This window comes from Dermacentor albipictus, chromosome 10 (genome assembly GCF_038994185.2).
Source record: "Dermacentor albipictus isolate Rhodes 1998 colony chromosome 10, USDA_Dalb.pri_finalv2, whole genome shotgun sequence".
NCBI lineage: Eukaryota > Metazoa > Arthropoda > Arachnida > Ixodida > Ixodidae > Dermacentor > Dermacentor albipictus.
Window position 1 is genome coordinate 82,064,907 of NC_091830.1, and position 19,827 is coordinate 82,084,733.

General features: G+C 44.3%; 1 protein-coding gene across 4 annotated transcripts in view; it reads left to right on the top strand.

The window, feature by feature from the left end:
* Positions 1-19,827, top strand: part of LOC135904227 (uncharacterized) — a 90,651-nt gene that overhangs the window by 53,261 nt on the left and 17,563 nt on the right. For 3 of the 4 annotated variants that reach the window (XM_065434864.1, XM_065434865.1, XM_065434866.1), the window contains 4 exons: positions 1,304-1,511; positions 4,589-4,736; positions 8,848-8,966; positions 13,641-13,761. In XM_065434864.1, coding sequence (XP_065290936.1) covers positions 1,304-1,511; positions 4,589-4,736; positions 8,848-8,966; positions 13,641-13,761 — 596 coding nt within the window. Of the gene's footprint in view, positions 1-1,303; positions 1,512-4,588; positions 4,737-8,847; positions 8,967-13,640; positions 13,762-17,142; positions 17,185-19,827 lie in introns of all 4 variants that reach the window. The other variant, XM_065434867.2, reaches the window with a different exon arrangement.

Genomic DNA, 19,827 nt, shown 5'->3' on the forward strand with positions numbered 1-19,827 from the left:
CAGACCATCTTGGAAGTTGCTTTTTATTTATGGAGTGCCTGCCGTGATTTATCGCTCACGGTCAACGCCGCAAAAACGCTGACGCCGACACCGACGCCGACACCCGACGCCGACGACACCGGCTTTTCTGCGACACGAGCTCCTTAACGCTATCGCGTTAATATTTTGCCCGCTTTGCGCTACGTGACCAGTGCAGACGTCTCCGAGACGGTTGTGCACTAACGTGTCATCCACTTGACTCGAGCTGCTTACTGTGCCCGACGAATTCAAACCTGCTTCCACCAAGGACCACTTGGCAGCGGTACCATGGCTGGTTTCGAACTCCTTTCCCTCCGCGCAGCAGCTCGATGTACCCTACGCAGTGGCCTACATAGGCGGGGAAAATGGTCAGACAGACAGACAGACAGACAGACAGACGGACGGACGGACGGACGGACGGATGGACGGACGGACGGACGGACGGACGGACGGACGGACGGATGGGCAGACGGACGGACAGACGGACGGACAGACAGACGGACGGACGGACAGACAGACTGCCAGATGGACGAATGGACAGACAGACTGCCAGATGGACGGACGGACAGACAGACTGCGAGATGGACGGACGTACAGACAGACAGAGAGGCAGACAGAGTGACTGACACAGACAGACAGACTGCAAGACTGCCAGACTGACGGACAGACAGACTGCCAGATTGACAGAAAGACGGAAGGACAGACAGACTGCCAGACTGCCAGAGGGACAGACAAACGGACGGATGGGTGGACCCAGAACGCTAGTGGCATTAAAAATGTATGGAATGGTAGTGTATTTTTGCGTCCTACTTTTGTGGACAGCCGGGAAACCTCTGGGCAACTGTGATTAAAAAACGCCTTTTCGCGAACCGAATAAAATTTTTCTTGATATAATGCTTTTTGTTTTATTTAGGTGCCTTTGCAAAAAAATTGTGTATCTCATAGCCCCTAAAGTCTTCCGGTTTTGTAATAGTTCTCTATTCACCTCGACGTCTACCTTAATTTCTTGCACTGCCTGGTGGTGTTGGAAGACACTCAAAGAACTTTTGGAAGACTCTTGGAAGACACTCAAATAATAATAATGCCTCCACGTGAAGAGCTGCCCATAGAGTTTCTATTGAGCTCAGATGCAAATACTTCGAGATTTCGCTTAGAAGAAACGCACCTCAGTTGCGCTTGAGTAACGTATGTTCGCAAGACTAAACCACTTTTTCTTGTTGTTGAGCTAGGCATGAGTAATCCATATGCACGAGACTAATCCTGTGCTTCCCATTCCTGCACGCAGTGAAAGAAATCATCTGCACCGTATGCGAGTCTGCCACCACTGAAAACATGTACCCACCCGACACGTACTGTGACTACCTCTTCTACAGCGACGTGGTCACATCTAATGGCCAAATCGTTGAAGGGAAAGGTTCCATCAGCTGGAATGTATTCCAGGAGAGGGTCTGGAAATACAGGCTTATGAAGACGGGAATCTCGTTCGATTTTAAGTAAGTTAAAAAGCATCGCCTGTTTTTGAGGTTGAGAAAAGTGAGCTCCGGAAAAAAAATTCGCATGTCCACCGGAAACGCGAGGCACCGATTGCGATAGCAAATTAGTGGATAGCTGTACGAAGTAAGGATAGTACTTTTATCGGCCGTATAAACTTGTTAACATTCGCTTACTAACTAAATTAACAATGATAGAATGAGTAAGCGTGACTCAGCGAGGACGTAGAAAGAAACAGACGCACGGAGACAGCGCTGCCTGTGTGTCTGCTTCTTTCTACCTCCTTGTTGAGTCGCGCTTACGCATTCTATCATGTATTAAAACGAATTAGCCCGTCAACTTGTGTTAACTAAATTGACCTGCACCGTTTCACGCATGCCCGGGTAAACATGAACACACGTCGCTTGATGACAGCGGAAAGTGTCTGTGAAAACTATGGAGTTAGGAATCGCGGTAGCAGTCGTGAGCCAATTGATATCTGTGCATGTGTCGCTTCAACGCGTACGAAACATCGAAAGCACAGCGTACACGAAGCTACCGACACTACGCGCGCTATGCAAATGTCGCCGATCACCTTGAAAACGAGACCCGCGCGGACGCGCACTTTAGCCACGTCGCAGACCGCTTTCAAGATACACGAGTGCCGGCTACGCGTACCTACGGGTTTTGCCAAAGGCGACTACTACGGCCGTATACTACAGCGTGGCCAACGCCGCATCAGCTGCCGCGGTTGTCTCCACTCTGTACTGAGCGGCGGCGAGGAGGAAATCGAGGCACCCTAGCAGCCGCCGGAGAAGAACCCCCCTCCTTCCTTGCCTTAGCCCCCTGACTCGTGTGCGACACGAGAGGGCGCGCAACCGGGCCGCATTCTTCGCTCGCGCACGCGAGACTGAGAGAATGATGGTGAAGGGAAAGAGGCGCTGAACCCAATTAGCGGATCCACGTTCGCCGGTTCACCCTCACACGCATTCACTCACGCGGAACCTCACGTTGATGGCGACGACAGCAATACGGCTGGAGCATCCGTATAGTTGGCAATAAAAAAGATGTTTTGCAGTTCTAACGTACACGGTTTATTCTAATTAAAGAAAAGTTTGGGTGAAGTAATTAACTAAATGCAGTTTAACGAATGGCCACGGGTGCATAAATGTTTGTTTGACTATTTTAGAGCGGGAAACCTCGTGCACTGACTGTTCTTATCAACCAGGAACGTCACAAAGCTATTCTCACGGAATGTTCTTTTACGAATCTTCACCAGTAGCACGTTAAGTCGCAATGCAAACACCAATTCAAGCTGGAATGTTGCAACAGATTGCGCAACAGTGTCAGGACGACGAAGGCGATGTATTTATTTATTTATTTATTGTACATACTTTCAAGGCCGGCAGGCACAACAGAAAGGAGTGGTAGAGTACATTATTTGCAGAACGAGAGAAAAAATTAAAAAATAATGAAGTAACTATAAGGCACTTTGAACAGCAAGCTTGAAATTGGTGCTGTCACAAATGGTGACTAAGGAGGCGGGAAGGCGGTTACATGCAGTGGCGGTTCTGGGTAAGAATGAAGAATGGTATAAATTAGTGCGGCAAGTTGGCACTTCAACTTTGTGTTGATGATCGATGCGAGATGAGATGTAACTGGGTCTGGTGAAGAGATTTTCTTTCAGGAAAGGATTGAGGTAGTATATTTTATGAAAAAGACAAAGGCGAGAATGCTTGCGACGTCGTGAAAGGTCAGGTAGATCTAATGTTTTTTTCATGGATGTTACGCTAGAATGACGTGAATAATTAGACAGGATAAAGCGCGCTGCACGGTTCTGAATGCTTTCAAGTGAATTAATGAGATTGGAATGAGCAGGGTCCCATATGTATGATGCTTGTCGAGGGACGATTGACGATGAGAGGTGCATCTACATATAAGCACGACGTACATCTAGTTATATTCAGGAATTCTGTACAACTGTGTAGCAGTGGCACATGCCCCTTCTGGAGAACTGGCGTAGAATGGGCAGACACCCAGCGGATCACACGATAAATGAATCAATAAAGAAAACAGGTGAAGCAAACTGCTCCATGTAATGCGGTGTTGCTCAAAGGGAATAGTGTGCTAAGGAATCTGAAATAAAAGATACATCCTGGATTCTTAGCTAGATAGAAGCACATCGGATGATTCATAGCGACGCCACCTGGGGACGGCAAGCAACTTTCTGTGCGTAACCCTACACAAAGACTAAGCTAGTACGGCTTTCCTCTTACCACTGAAGGCCACATAATATATATTTGAGCCTTAATTGGCACTTGCAAAACACGCAGATATGCAATTTGCCTTTGTTCTTGCAAATTATTCTCTACCCACTTGAGCACTTCTTCGACTTGATGTCTGCCTACTTTTTTGGTCTCAATTGCAGAACTACTACAGTCGCAGCGTTTGGCATTTTTCATTGGTTGTTTTTTTTCTTTAAAACATGTCAATGGGCTGTCTTTTCTTGTATGCGCACGTGCCTTGTAAACGCATTTTTTTTGTGATAGTTCCATCATTTAGTTCGAGGCACTATTGTCAGCTGACTACCAGTTTACTTTTGTCTCAGCAGTATGAAAATCACATGCTGTAAGGGAAGTAAACTAGCTAAGCACAAGATACTTCCTGCCTCCTCAAGAATTCCATCCAGGTAAGCTGCACCGAAAAAGAAAGGATGGAACTCCTCAACGGCCGTTATTGTTTATGTGCCAAGTTTGCCTCGTCGGCTAGAATAGCTGACTGCCATTTATTTCGCGCTGCTTTACCGAGAGACTGGGGCGCAGCTCACTCTGCCCGGCCGGAGCAGTTTTCTCTCCACATAAACTATCTATACGCATTCTTTTGGTTTCTTTGCTTACTTTTTCTTACATTTTTCTGCTCCATATTATTTTGTCTGACTGTAAACAACGCTGTGTTATTGAACAACCATGTTTTGTCTTCAAAATGGGTGATTATTCGTTTCGGAATTGTAAATCAATCGAGTGTTTCATTTTCGCAGAGATATCGCAGTTATGTAGTAGCAGTCGTGTAAGCCACGTGTACGCCACATCTTCCCGTGCAGGCATGTGTCACCGAATAGTTTGGACGACGCCGCTGACCATCTCAGCGCGCTGCGTAGAGAAGGAATCAGGCACTACGGACTGCTCACGGTGCTCGCGTTTCCCACCAACTTCAGCTCCGTGGTATCGAGCACGAAACCTATTCTTGAGGTTGGTGAGTGTTGAGTAGCTGTGGATATATATATATATATAACTTGAGCGATGCTACCAGTAAGCCGAACAAGTATGTAAAGTCAACGGTTTCGACCGGTGGACCGGTCTTCCTCAGGGTTTCTTGCAAACAGTGAGGAAGTTCGGTCCACCAGTGGAAATTGCTCCAATTAAATGCGTGTTCTGTTCACCTTGTAGAACCACTCAAGTTCTCTACGTTTGAAAGGTTGCCTGAAGAATTCCTCGTTGCCTACTATATATATATATATATATATATATATATATATATATATATATATATATATATATATATATATTAGATTTCGTGTCTAGCCTGCAAAGGAAGCCCTTTCTACATGCCACGTTAGAAACTACATGGCCTGTCGAACTAGCCTGCCAGGATCGATCTCCACCTGTCGTCAATTTCATACACCTCAGTTGATGCCACTTTTACACAACATTCTTTTTTCTTTGTTCACAGGAAATATCACACAGGAGAGCGTGAAGTGCAAAGTGCGTTTAGATATTTCAACACTTCGACGTCCTGCCCTAACTGAGCACCCCAATACATTCTCTCGACACAAAGCCGCACGCGGTGCAAGAAAGGGATGAAATACGCATTAGTGGTCCCGCCGTTGCAACGTTGCGTTGGCAATGCATCGAAGAAACCCGCTAGCATTTATCTAACCTTAATGCCATGAGTAAGGTTTTGTTCTGTAACCTGAAATTGAATGTGTGTTTGAGGTACTCATGGTAAATGCCTCAGATATGTGCTTTAATATTGTTCGTATGCTTTTATTTGTGTTTCAAAACGCTGTAAGCTGCCGCGCAAAAGTTGATAGAAGTGGTATGTTTTAGTCGAACGATTCTTGCCTCAGGCAATTATAGATTTTTACCGGCCGAAGGAGGAAAGATGTTCGCTTGAGCCAGCTACATAACACAAGTAGAGTAGTATCTTGAGCAGGAGCTAATTTACAGAGCAACGTGTACAAATGTACAGAGCAACACAAAATAAATTTCAGCACATCATGTACTCTTTCAATTTTGATTTTTATTATTCTCGGTAGTGTGCAAATTACACAAAATACCTCTTTGCTTATCGGTCCGCCACCGAAGCGCTGTTTTGCTTGTGTGACATCGTCAATTTCAAAATATGTTATCTCATTTGAGCCGCTGTGGCTCTGGGAATCCTACTGAAATTTAGTATGTTTACTCTTTGGCTATTTTCTAATAAAGAGTAGCCTAACGTAAGCGTCAAAATTTATTTAGACTTAAGCAGGTGCCGCTAAAGTTGGTGACGTCAGGGCAAGCTGATGTGCAAAGTTCGAAGTAGCTTCGCCACCTTTCAATTCATTTTTCGTGTATTTTCGGGCTTGCCAAACGTATTCTCCTGCTAAGGGTTGCGATTTACGCCCTGCAGACGCGTGATGTACTGATGCAGGTGAAATTATGGTTTTTGTAGTGTCGCATAGTATTATAATATGTAGTAAGTAAAACTAGTGTTCAATATTATTGCTCAGATGATTTGATTAGTTGTACAGTTGGGGCCACCGTTTAATTAGGACAGCGTACATCACGTGAGAGTGTTTTATCTGTTAAGCGCAGGTTGATGCGGTCGTGGTACAGATTACACTGTAGACAAGCTAAAAGAATCCTGGCTAAGCCGAACCTTTATATATGAGAAATAAAGTGGTATTGATTATTTTCGCGTTGCATCAGCCTACCGCAAAGTACGAAAATTTTAAAAATAGAATCGCTGAACGTGGACTGCTAGCTCGGCTGAGCCCAAATTATGAAGCTGTGAGTTACGCCTGCTGTACTGGGCTTGACCAGCATGGCGGATCGGCAAACACTAAAAGAGGCGGCTTACTGATTGTTACACGTGAAGGAAATGGCTTTTTTTATACATACACATCTACATCAGATTCCACGGCGACGTGGAAACCTGGTGGGCTGTAGCCTTAAGAAAAGGTAGCTGAGGAAGCCCTTAGTGGGCTTTTACAGACTATTAATGAGTCCATGATGAAGCGAGGCGAGGAAGTTTCAGAAATCACCCAGCTAACACAGCTTACAAATTCCCTTCAAAGAAGACCTCACTAATCATTAACGAAAAAAGGATGAGACCGAATAACTTCTAAGGAAGCTGGAATAAATTAAATGCCCTGTTACAGCGCATGGATCTTCGTTGGCAAGCAGCAATTTCTCATTACCTTAAGCAAGGGTTCTTAAAGCAGCATTAGGTGTTCTGAAAAAATAATTTATACCTATCTGACAGTTTTATTGCTGTTTGATATGTTACTTTGTGTCGTGAATATTTGGGCACACCAGAAACAGCACATTTTCAAATATATCTGTATCTTCTTTTTGGATGAATATTCGACAAGGCGAAGGGAATATTATACCACTTAAGGCTCCTCCTATCGGTCATCTACCGAAGTTCTCGGTAGTACTGGCACTCTTCCTACATGGCTGTGCGGCGCACTGACACAACTTCAGCCGGCGTATGCAGTTAGGGCACCGGTGGAGTGAGAGGCTGGTATTGGAGCGCTCCCTTTATTACTTGACCACACTGTAGATGTCTATAGACATTTCCGGCATAAAAAAAGGGCTTTTTCGTCGTGCCACACAATGCTCACGGTTCAGACGCGACCGAAGCGCCTCTCCGGCAGTCATCGGATCAGAGCCGCACACAAGCGATTTTCGTGCAGCAGTTTTCTAGGCTTGCGCTGCTGGACTCGAAGTCGCAGGTGCGACTCCCTCTGGCGGAACGCTCATGTACTTCATTTTAGGTCACCTTAAAGAATATCAGGTTGTGCAAAGCGTTCTGCAGTCTTCCACTACAGCGTGCCGCATCATGAGGTCCTTAGTTTTGGCACCCAAAACACGGGTTGTATACATTATTACGTGATACGTTAAGCTCTCTGCGTTTGCGCCGCGTCTTAGCGCAACCGCGGAAGACATGCCGAGGGATACGCTTTAGCATACCATCTTGGCGTACCATGGTACAGAGTGTAGATAGAAATTATTTATTTAATCAGCGATTAGGCATGAGAGCGTTCCGAATACACGCCCCGTTACCGATGCTTATCTTGTGGCAGCACCTGGTAGGTGGATGTCTCGCTAGGCCATCTCGCTAGGCTTATCATCTTCAAAGGAAACAGCTGATCTGTATAATACGAACAAATCATCGCTAATACTTTTTCGTCAGCGTAAGATAACTCGAAATGCGGATCAATTTTAGGATTTATATCTTGCTCGTTCGAGGCCAAGAAAGTATAATGGACGAATTCGAAATCTAGGTATACCGTGTGGCTTACCCAAGAAGTCCTTCTGGAATTTGAAACAAAGTAGGCGCTCTGAGCATACCGAAACGGCGGCTCATTCACGGTAGCTAGCGGAAGACACCGCAATAATGAGTGACACACGGCGCGAATTTGCAATGGGCTTAACGTATCACGTGTCACGGAAAGCTTCAACACTTGATTACATTGTGTGGCAGTACACCTTCATAGCAACACGGGGAGACAGCGCTAATGTTCCTGCTAATAGGCTGCGTTTCTTTTCCACATGGGAAACTGCAAGATACTCGACCATTTGCATGTATATGCTGCTATTTTGCCCCACGTATTGATGCAGCACGTTTTCTTGATTTTGGCTTTTAAAACTGCTTATTTGTTTTTTTACAAAAACACGCGTACAACACATCGTTGCTAAACGCCTAATAATGACAATGTCAGCTGTCGGCAGTGGGCACTAGCGCTTGTTCCTTAAAATTTCCAAACTGACGTATCCAGAACCTTGTGCTTATTTGTGTATGTACACTTCTCCAAGTAGAATGCGCAAGGCTCAGTTTGTATTCAAAGCTTTACAAGAAAGCGGAGAGCAGACGTGCATCTTCTTTTTAGTCTTTCCTACACCGGGTATTTTCTTTTGACGATGTGGCTATCTAATAAAAGTGTTCATTTGACATTCTAGTAGTCAATAACTGTGTTTAAATAAAGAGATACAGAGCGATTAGAATACGAATGCCGGTATACACTTGCTCAAGTTCCTGCTATGTAGAGAACGACTAGAAGCATATCGTGTCCGTCGTGTTTTGTTGTTATTGCAGAAACTGAAACAGCTCCAGGGCAGGGACCGGACAGCGAAAAATATCATCGCCATAGGCTGCTATGATTACGGTGGTAACTTCATAACCAGGTTCGCAGAGACACTCACAAAAGTTGCCAAGTAAGTACCAAGAGAAGCCCGTTGAGGATGACCGCATATCAATGTGTTCAGTGAAGTTTTTGTAAGCTAACGCTAAAGTCAAATAACAAGAGTGTACCTAACACAGGCTTCATGTGCTATGAAAGCAACTTCACGCACGACATACTGGTATTTATTGAGAGCTTCCAAAGTGGCACTAGCTGCCAGCTGGAAATTAGTTCCTAGGGCTAAGAAGATTATTCACGGGGCTGTTAGAGAAACTTAAGAGGAAGTTTTCCCGCGGGGTCATGAGGATTCTGGTTTCCATAATCAAATGAATGCGAAATGTACAAATTGTCTGATCAGGCTACGATGCCTTACGATTTATACAAAATTGCAGTATTCGGAGAGAAAGGTAAATTTTAGCAAGTGGGGAAGAAAGGTTTCAATGAGGACCTCATAACTGCAACAAAATTGCATACATGTTTAAGAGAAAAATAAAACGAAATTGAAGTTTACAAAGCTGTGCACCAATCTGACTATGCACCACAAAGTTCATGTATATGAATACATGTATATCTGCATGTACGTGAATGTAAGCTCTTTTACCGTGACAAGTAAGTGCATCATCTACAGAGGTCCAATTTGATATATGATTTGACTGGTTTATAAATTTGTCATAACGCTTATGTCCATCTTGCAAGCGTACTTTTCATAAATTACTGAAGTGTTACATGTAGATCAGTAAAGATTTCGTTCTGCCCTCTTTAGATGTCTTATTAGGGGCAGTTTAAGAATTGTGACACATTTGTAAGTACAAAGCTTCAAAGTCGACAAGTTGGTACTCAAGATTTCCTTTTAAATTTGCAACTTTGAACGAATTTTGTAAAAGATAAGTTCAATAATAAATCTGCTTTGTGTTAATACTATAGTTAAACTTTTTGGATATACAACAGACCATCATCATCTTATGTGCGGTGAATGCCGAAAAAATTATTTCACATTCTTCAGTATTTAGATACAAGCTGCCAAGCGAAACCCTTCTCTTAATGATAAAGCGTGCTGCTTGTACCTCGGAGCAAATTTAAGACACATGCGTTTAGCCATGAGAGGGAGGATAACCAGCGCCTTCTTGCCTTGGTAGCATTACACCGTGGCATTCCACAGTGATGTAAGCAAAAGCCATCTGAAAATCCGGTCATAGGTCGACGAACTCAACAATTAGTCATATTGAGCAGACTCACTCGAACTGACACGCGAGTCTGAGTAGAGCTAGTGGATGGATGCAAGTACAAGGGGCACGTCCGAGTAAGTGCGAGTATGGGTGGGTCGAATTGAGTGCGAATAAGAGGGGGTCTGAGTCTGCCTGAATGGAGGTGAGTATAAATGGGCCCTGGTATTCGCCTGAGTGAGTTACTGAAGCGGCGCTCCTGTAAATGAATCAGATTAATAGGTAAAACATAAAACATAAACACAATGACATTTGTTTACGATTACTCTTTTTTGCAAGAGTTGCGTAAAGCCTTGAATTGAAATAGATGCTGTATCCTACTGCAAGAACCTGAAATAATTGAACAAAACTCTTTAGATTCCCATTTTAAGTTCATCTCATTCCGTTTTATAACGACTAAAAAAGATTCACCAAGTATAGTGTTTTGAGGCATCCATTTAGGTTTTGTACTATATTCCTTGTAATAAACAACGTTGTATATAATCCAAAATCTACGAATAAATATGGTATGGGTATCGTCTCCTTTTTATTTTTTCCTGGTTACCATTTGACAGTCTTTAGCTATTGGTAAATAACTATAACTAAGCGGCAAAAAATTTACAAGCTTTTATCTCCAAGGAACCATGAAAAAGACTACAACAATAGATTCCTTTCTAACGATGGTTTGTCGGTAGAATAAGACAACCAGCATTCTCTATTGACAATTACGCTTTAGTTATATACGAATATGATATTTTGATGACGTTCTCTCATAGTCGTGAAATTCACTGGTCGAATGAAGCAGGAGTACACTTTTTTTCCCACTTGAATAAGAACACAAATACACGTTTAAATATACTCGCCGTGGCTGCTCAGTGGCTGGGGCGTTGGGCTGCTGAGCACGATGTCGCGGGATCGAATCCCGGCCACGGCGGCTGCATTTCGATCGGGGCGAAATGCGAAAACACCCGTGTACTTAGATTTAGGTGCACGTTAAAGAACCCCAGGTGGTCGAAATTTCCGGAGTCCTCCTCTACGGCGTGCCTCATAATCAGAAACGGGTTTTGGCACAGTAAAACCCCATAATTTAGTTTAACACTTTTAAATGATTCAGTCACGTCATAACTACTGTTATGTAGTTATGAGCAACTGACAATGAAACACTTAAGTTTTCTTCTTTAGAAAGAAGAGCCATGCTATCGCTGCTAACTTCGCGCACTGAATTCCTATAAGTAAAAATGTGAGAGCGAAATCTTTCTCTACTTAGCTCCATTTGCATGATAAATTATAGGTGTATGTGAATATGAGATACCGAAAGACTCAGTGCCCTTCCACTCTATGAACCAAGATGACCAGCGAAGCTGTGTATGTGGGCCCCTTAGTGGGGAACTGCACCTCCGCCGAGGGTCGGTCCGGTATTGGGATATTTGGGATATTTCTACACCTTTGGGATATTTTCTACACGTGGACACAATAGTAGGTAATTTAACCCTTAACTGCTTCGCCCTAAAAACTAAAACAAATTAGTTGCTACGTAACTTGAGTCATTGTGGTCTTCTGTGAATGTCACCAGATTGAAAATACCACAAAAACGTTGAGTGAAAAGAAACATTGACTATAAGGTTATGCCTTTTTCTAATGACTACACTTACAGAATTTCGCTAGGAGCAACATCTACCGAACGCTGTTTTAAGTAAGCAAGATGTATTATTAGCGGGCAAATTCCTTCCCCAGCACTCCAATATGCTTGCTTCTAAAATGTCCCCAGCATATATTGAACAAGAAGACAGGAAACCGAGAGCCCTAATTTTCACAGGTGAACAGCAAAAGACCACAAAGACAGCATAGGGGAAACTACTTGTACTTAATTTTTGAATTAAAGATATGATAAACTAATGGAAATGAAAGTGGATGAAAAGACAAATGGCCGCAGGAAGGGCACGAACCCACGTATTCACACGTCTTCGATGCTCTTTCCAATTGAGCTACCGCGGCTGCGTTTTCCCATCCACTATCTGGGGCAGTTACGTTTATCTACGAGAATAAAACTGGGAGCGTTAGCCACCGTCGAGACTCAGACCCTTGACTGCGGAGGTGGAATTTCCTTTCTGCCGCATGCATCACGTGTGCGTCATCATTTTTGGTGAAGGCAACTAGTTAGTAAAGCCACGCTTGCTTCCTGAAGGCATCAATGCTGCCCGATTCGAGGCCTCGCTATGTAATCGAGAAGAGAGAATCCCCCCCCCCCCGTGCCCGATTTTTTATTATTCATATCAAAAAAAGTCGACATAAAAAGACAACAAGGACAGCTTAGAGGCAATTACTTTAACTTATTAATAAACACATGATAAAAACGAAAATGAAAGTGGATGAAGAAACCATTGGCCGAAGGTGGGGCACGAACCCACCTCTTCACATTACGCGAGCGATACTATTTCCAATTGAGCCATAATTGAGTCAATTCTAGTAACGTGAAGGCGGGGGTTCGTGCCCCATCGATGTCAGTTAGTTTTTAATCCGCTTCCAAGACTGTTCGAAAACCGACAAGAACATGCACCTGAACGGTGCCGCGTTCAGCACAACGTTGAAACTTCGGGTATTTTGCTGTCTTGTCATTTGCCCTTGCCGAGGTTGAAATTATTTAAGCTGTTCTGTACGCGCGATTTTTGTATGCCATTCAACAAAAGAAAATTATGAAGACCCCAATAGGCCATGTCGTCTCGTGGCAACTCGCGAAGGTTTACGAAGCAAACGTCAAAATGCACTTCTTTTGCTACGTAGCGTGTCACCGAATGCGTAGAAATGGGAGATTAGAATCTGGGGTAGAATTTTTTATTCCCCCTTCGCGTACATACCGAATTCGGCAATCCACGTCACCGCGCATTGCACTTGTCGAGGGAGACGACATTCCCCAAAACAAACCGGTGACATAGATATCCGCGCAAATTCGACGGAAAATAGCAACGATCGCTTCGACGGTGCGACTGTGAGACCAACCGGTTGGTCGCAGCCGAAAATCGGGGGGTTGGCACTGCGACTGCGATTTTCGTCGCAAACGACAGAGATCGCACTTCCTGTGCGACGAAAATCGCATCATGTGAAACAGGCTTCACATTGCTGTGTGAAATAGAGCACCAGAAAATGCCGGAACTGGCCGTGTTGGCAGAATGGGGTGCGGCGCGGGAGCGGTTATGCGCGTGTTTTGTTTGTGTGCGCGCACTTGTGTGTGTGCGCGTGCAGGCATGTCTTGGTCTGAGAGAGACTTCCGAAACAACAGATCCGCTACGTCGTAGCTACATCATGCAACAATATCATCAGTGAATGCTTTAACGCAGAGATCAGCTTCCAATACATTACGACCTGGGCGAACACGTGTGGTTGAGTATTGTTCGACCGCCTATGACTGAGGCCGCAGTGTTATATAGGGCGATTATTCATAAATAAGCTGAAATGTTGGGCCAACCTAAATGACGATGGGATTGTTGCTCGGCGTTCTTTCTCCGCAGCACTTACCCGGTCAACATTGTAATTGCCATCAGTTCGGCGGGATGGATTGGCTACAAGGGATTCTGTAATGCCTGTCCGCCCACCGTGTTGACGTCCAAGAACCCACGTTACGAAGGCCTGGTGAGTATCCCTTATAGAATGTAAGAGGCCACATTCGTCGCTTAGTTGAACATAGTTTTGCGTCACATATCGGCGCCTAACCACACCCCTTCAGCGATGCGTTCCGGCAAGCAAGGTGAATGTTCTGGAATCTGCATTCGCATGTTTTCACTGTGTTGCATTTAGGTAGCGAGCCAACTGAACATTTCAGAACCGATCAATACGAACTACAACTTGCCCTTGTCTAAAGAGAGCGGACGAAAAGAGATTGTGTCAAAAAGAAAACCTTTTTTAACAATTCTTCCCATGTCCTTGTTTCTTGTAGTCGTCTTTCTATTTTTCGCTACTTGTGCCTTTATGTTTTAAAGAATGCTTTAAAGACAGAAGTGGGAAAGACAAGCCTCTGGGTAAGAGATGAATCGTTGCGAAAGGAATGGCTTTATAGAAACGAACAAATATTGTCCGCTGTCAACAGGCAATTGCAAGAACAATGCAATACAACAGCGACATTTACTTAATAATTCATTATTAGTGTAGATAAATATGGGAGAAAGAAAAACAAATGTCCGAGCAATTAGGCAGAGAAAGATGTTTCGCCAGAGGTGCCGTCACTGCCTCGCCGCCTTGCGACCTCCTGCACCATTACGCGTCAAAATATAGATCAAGTGTCAAATAAGGATAAAGGATGTCAGGGATGGATAGTGAATGGAGAATGTTGGTATGAAAAAAATGAACGCGTTTAAAGTTATAAACGAAAAGTGGTACAATGTCGTTTGCATTTTTTGACCGATTGGTTGCTCACTATATCATATACTGTATTTTTTTTCCTCCTTCAACATTTATTTCGTGACCCTGCACCAAGTACATTAATGCATTCTCGCAATTATTGTGAATAATTATTATTACTGGCGACAAATCTCGCAAAGGAACGATTCGCAATTCTCTGAATGCTTTGAGGGCTACTGCTTGAGGTTTCGGGTTGTCTAATAATATTGGAGCCACACAGCATGCCTGTCCTGCTCCTGTGTTTAGGCGTAATTTTGGTTTTCATGACGAATAACGCCACAAAAATAAGTATGCGCAGTTCAACACTGGCGGCAGTTCCTCAAAAGCCGTGCGAGATGGTTACAAAAATTTTCATTACAAGAATTTCAGTACACGCAGTGCGTGGCATACGCTACGCGGGTCTCGCGCGCGCTTCCCTGGGGGCTTCCTTCAGGGTTTCCTTTCGGTCCTAACAGGTTAGGCCCACTTTTTAAGATGTTAATAACTTGAGGACGAGCCCACATTTTCAGTCTGGACAATCTTTGGGATAGGGCCACATTTTTGGACTCCACTTTCAGAAATGCGGGCGCACATTTCGGCGGGGGGGGGGGGGGGGGGGTTGTTATATAACCAGAAAAGGAAACTGGCCGACACTGCCAATAGTAGAATTCACAAATGAGCGGAAATAAGTTATTTCTGATCTGCTCTGCGGTGAGGAGAATGTGCCACACAAGCTCATGAGCTTTACACATAGGGTCAACACCCAGCTATTTTATACCATTAAAAAAATTCAACATTATACCAATGAAATAATCTTACAGCTGCTGAAAGAAAGGTCCAGTGTTTTTCATGCCGTTCTGATTTATTAGTCTGCAGAGATTATTTACTTAACTCTTCGTTTACGTTGACAGCAGGTAATAAAATACATTTGCAATCACGGATTTCTATTGTTCGCGCTATTGCTATCATCCTCTGTTTTACGCTTTCAAGTAGGCCCATGGAGCATTAATAAAATAGCTCTCCCGGCTTCACGCTAGCTCACCACAGCAGTCCTGTCCTCAAACACGCAGCGAACAAATTGATTCCTGCCAGAATAATGGACAAATTTCCTACAGTACCATAATAAACTGCATTTCTTCCGCGTAAATTTTGCAAGCTTTGTCGCGTATTGGTTCACCTATCATGGCAAATTATTAGCATGCGCTAGTATGTTTCAGAACTTGGCCCTGAAACGCCGTTTACTGCCCGCACAAACCGTCGCATTTTCAGAACTGTGGCTGGCATCTACATAGAATGCCACGGGCCCTACCAAGTGGAACGCCCTGTGAATGCTGCGGATCCAACAAATTAGGGATAGAGCACCCCTAGTTTCTTTGCATCACCTTTGAAAGAACCACTGCTTCGCTGCCCAAACGGCAAGCTTGGTTGCCGTTCTTTATTCTCGCTGCCTTTGTTTTAACTGCGAGACAAACATGCGCGCGAAAGGTAGGGCGTGGTAAACAACGCAAATTTATGCTTTCTGATTTTCTAACAGCTAGTCTTCACATCACTACCACAAATATAATAACACTGAGGTAAAAATAAAATGTAATTACTGAGCAAAAAGAACATTACTGGAGGGTCCTTAAGAAGGATGCTAACAACATATAGTTGTTTTCATATACATACACGTCCACAATTTTATACAACACGTTGTACTTGCTCATGCGATGAATAATTAAAAAAATAGTAACGCCGGTAGATACTGGGTACATAGAATGTACAATTTGCTGGCACTAAATGTTAACACAGTCCTTGGGCATGGACCGAGAAGTGCCATCTCAATTTGTTAACACATTTTGAAATTCCAGGCATGATGCTGCAGCAGGAAGCTGTTTTGTCGTTTATTGCTGAAAATACAGCACTGTCAGCGATCTTGTGGCATTCAGTGCCAATTTTCGGAAGTTACTCAAGAAGACATGAATTTCAGTGCACTGTAGCGTTCGCTGATTCTTAACTGACTGCAGTTGCTTGTCAGTAAAATAAGGCTGCAGAACCCGTCTGACGATGAATCTCGAAGGCAATGGGTTAGCATTGAATCAAAATAACGACATAACACATTGCCACGGTCAAAATGACTTATGAGTGAGGCGTGCACTGCAGCAGGACTCCTGTGTTGTACTTCCCTAACAACACTTGGCGATATCTAGTGGTGCAGCGGAAAAGCCTGCGCGTGGCCTGCGAAATACGTGTCGTGCCGGTGCGTGCGAACGATGGTAAACGCGCAATGGGGTAACGGGGTTCATCTCGGGCTAGCCAGCGCCCACCTGGGTTACTGGGTATTCGGTGGTGGAATGGGTAGCACATTCTGCTGCTTTGCTGGGTGAACAGCGTTCGAAACCTACCATCGTGTCAACTTGGGTCACACTATAATTGGCAATGTGTACTATGTGTCATTCTTCAACGAACCTGTATCACGCCAACATAGGTTGCTGTAGATGCCGGACTGGTTATGTACTGCTGTTCGAGGGAACTCTTTGACGCTGACTTGGAGTACCAGGCATGTGCAACTCGGTCTGCGCTGGTATCGAATCAACCTGTTTGATGCCAACTTTGGTTTCTGGGTATATGCCAATACATGTGTGCTTCTCTTAATAGAATGTCTTCGACGCCAAGCAAGATGTGCCATGAATGCTCCGGGTAAGTGTCGCTCTCCAATGAACCTGTCGCCAACTTGTGTCAGTGAATGTGCGCAAGTGCGGGAACAGTTCTCAGTTTTTTCAGGCACCGACTACTACTAGTGTCGGAGGCCGAACGCATACTTCTCGGAAGTGCCACTGGATGGCGCAGCGTGTGTAGCAGCGGTGTCCGGTTGCCAGAGGACGCGCTTCAAAAGCGTCTGGAAGGCATCGGTGCGCAATGCGTTTCGGAGTCCAAAGGCAGGTTTCGCGGCGGTAGCACTATACAGAAATTGTGGAATGGGTTCAGCCGCATTTTTTCGTCATTTTGGAGCGGTACAATTCCAGTGGCGCACACCGAAGTTGGCGTCAGCGACGTTCGTTTAAGAATGGCACGCGCCTTCTGGCCTACACCCAAGGTTCGCATCAAAGTAGTTCATTGAAGACCAGCATGGGCCGAGTAGCATGCACCCAGTGTTCCTAGTCGGCATCAGTGAGTTTCACAAAACTGTGGTAACTACCTACCCAGTCCTGCATGTACAGGGACCCATGTCAGCGTGAAAGAGGTTCACTGATGGGTGGCGCTCTTGGGCACATTGCCACATACTCAATTACCGAAGTTGGTTCGACAGTTGGTTTCAAACCCTGTTCGCGCAACACAATAGCCCGGTACCCTGCCCATTCCCTCAAAAACTGCCTAGTGACACAGGTGGGCGGGGAAACGGTTAGAGAATAACGTAAGTAGGCAGCCCCCGGATAGTTGCTAAGGTACCCTGAGAATGCTAACACATTGGAATTCAGCATAGGAAGGAGCTCTCTTACACTTGACTGCTTACTGGGCAAAAGAAAAGTGTGCGAGAAAATCCCGTCAATCTGCTTACTTCAAGGAAAATCCTATGTACGACCTATGTAGGGCAAAGAAACTACTATGGATCGTTGGTTTCCTACCCTGTTCTCTCAACACCACAGTCCGATGCTGCGCCAAATAAACCAAGAACTACACAGTAACTAAAGTTGTCGGGAGAGCAGGTACTCCAAGCCTGATAGGAGTACAGTCCCATCAAAGTGCATGAAGTTCCCAAGAAATGTTAATCGCATAAAATAATCGCTTCCTATTGATAGCTAAAGATTACTTATGTATCAAAATATTGTGTCTGAATTGCCCGACCAAGTGGGCATCACTTACAGCATTCTTATTGGATAATGGTGGACGCTCTCCAGTCCTAATATTTTCGCCTTTGCCATTCGGTAATGTTACCCAAAAGAGAGCACTGGTTAACACAATGCCACAAAGTAGCTTCAGTAAATCAACATCGTGCGGCACATGTTGCGTAAAAGTGCGGAATTCTATAACAACTGTGATATTACGAAATTGCCGGATAGAATAGCATGTTTCAATTTATTATTGCCAGCAAGAACTAGACGCATCAGTTGAATAAAAAGTGTAACACATACAAATTAGCTGATACCTGCGAAAGCCGCTGTCTTATAATAGACGCTAGCCCCATATTTGTCTATTTTTCGCCGTGAAATGTGTTTAAATGGTACTTGAAAACATGTTGCAGAAAGCACGGAGAGTGCCGGAGTGAGGCGATAACTTGTGGATGCAAGTTTTTATGCTTATACAGTTGTGTGCAATGTATAAATGCGTTTAGGAAGACTATACGATCAAAGCGCGTTTGTGAAGATAATGGCTAGGCTACTGCATCGAACATAGTGTAAAGATTACGCGAAGACAGACGCGGTTACATCATATTCCTTCTAGACGTCTTTTATTTCTTTACGTCTTTATTCTAATGCTGCTTCGGTTGTGGTTACTTCAATGCTTACGCCGCCTGCGAGCTTAGCATGTGAGTGCGACTATGAACCACGAAAATCAGATGACGTAGGCAAAGTTATTCTTTTAAAAGTGTTACTATCTTGCCGGCACCTTGTTCAAGTAAAGCACAAACGAATTTCAAATTATTACTTTATATTAAGGTATATATTGTTTTTCGAGTCTAGGCTGTGAAGAGGGATGCGTGTTAAAATTGAAATTGGCAAGTTATAGCTTGTTACTTTTCTGAAGCCTTCTCATAAACCGGCTGCTACAGTGTCAGAATAGTCCCAGCCATCATAACGAGACACCTGTTATTTGATATATGGATGTGACACTTTCTCCAAGCTGCCTCACTTCCCGTGGCGACTGATTGACCGCCTGGTCCAGAGTGACGTCTAGAATTCGAGATTACTTCCAGGGTCTTCCTAATCTCAGAAACGTCTTGCAGCGTTTTTACTGACGAGGTCGCCGTTATCATTTAATAGCCATCATTCCGTCGTCATCATTTTGTCTTCGTCATGCCATCTCCGCCAACCATCATTCCTTGGCCATCCCCGTCATTGTGCCTTCATCACCCACACGATAACATCACACACCATCGGAGATGTCCACTTGATTAAGTTATCGCTTGAGTCCTAAGCAATCTTTCACCGATAGATTTGGCCTGAACCTTTGCATTCTTAAGCTTTTTGTGACCGCAAGGAGCAGGTTGCCGCAAACTATTTTGGCGTGACTGTTCTATTCGCAGTGCAAGAACAGTTTCTTTTTTGTCCAATCTCTAGCGCAACTCAAATTGAAAGTAAAGGACAAGAAAAGCAGATCAGCAAGAGATGGTTTACAGGATGC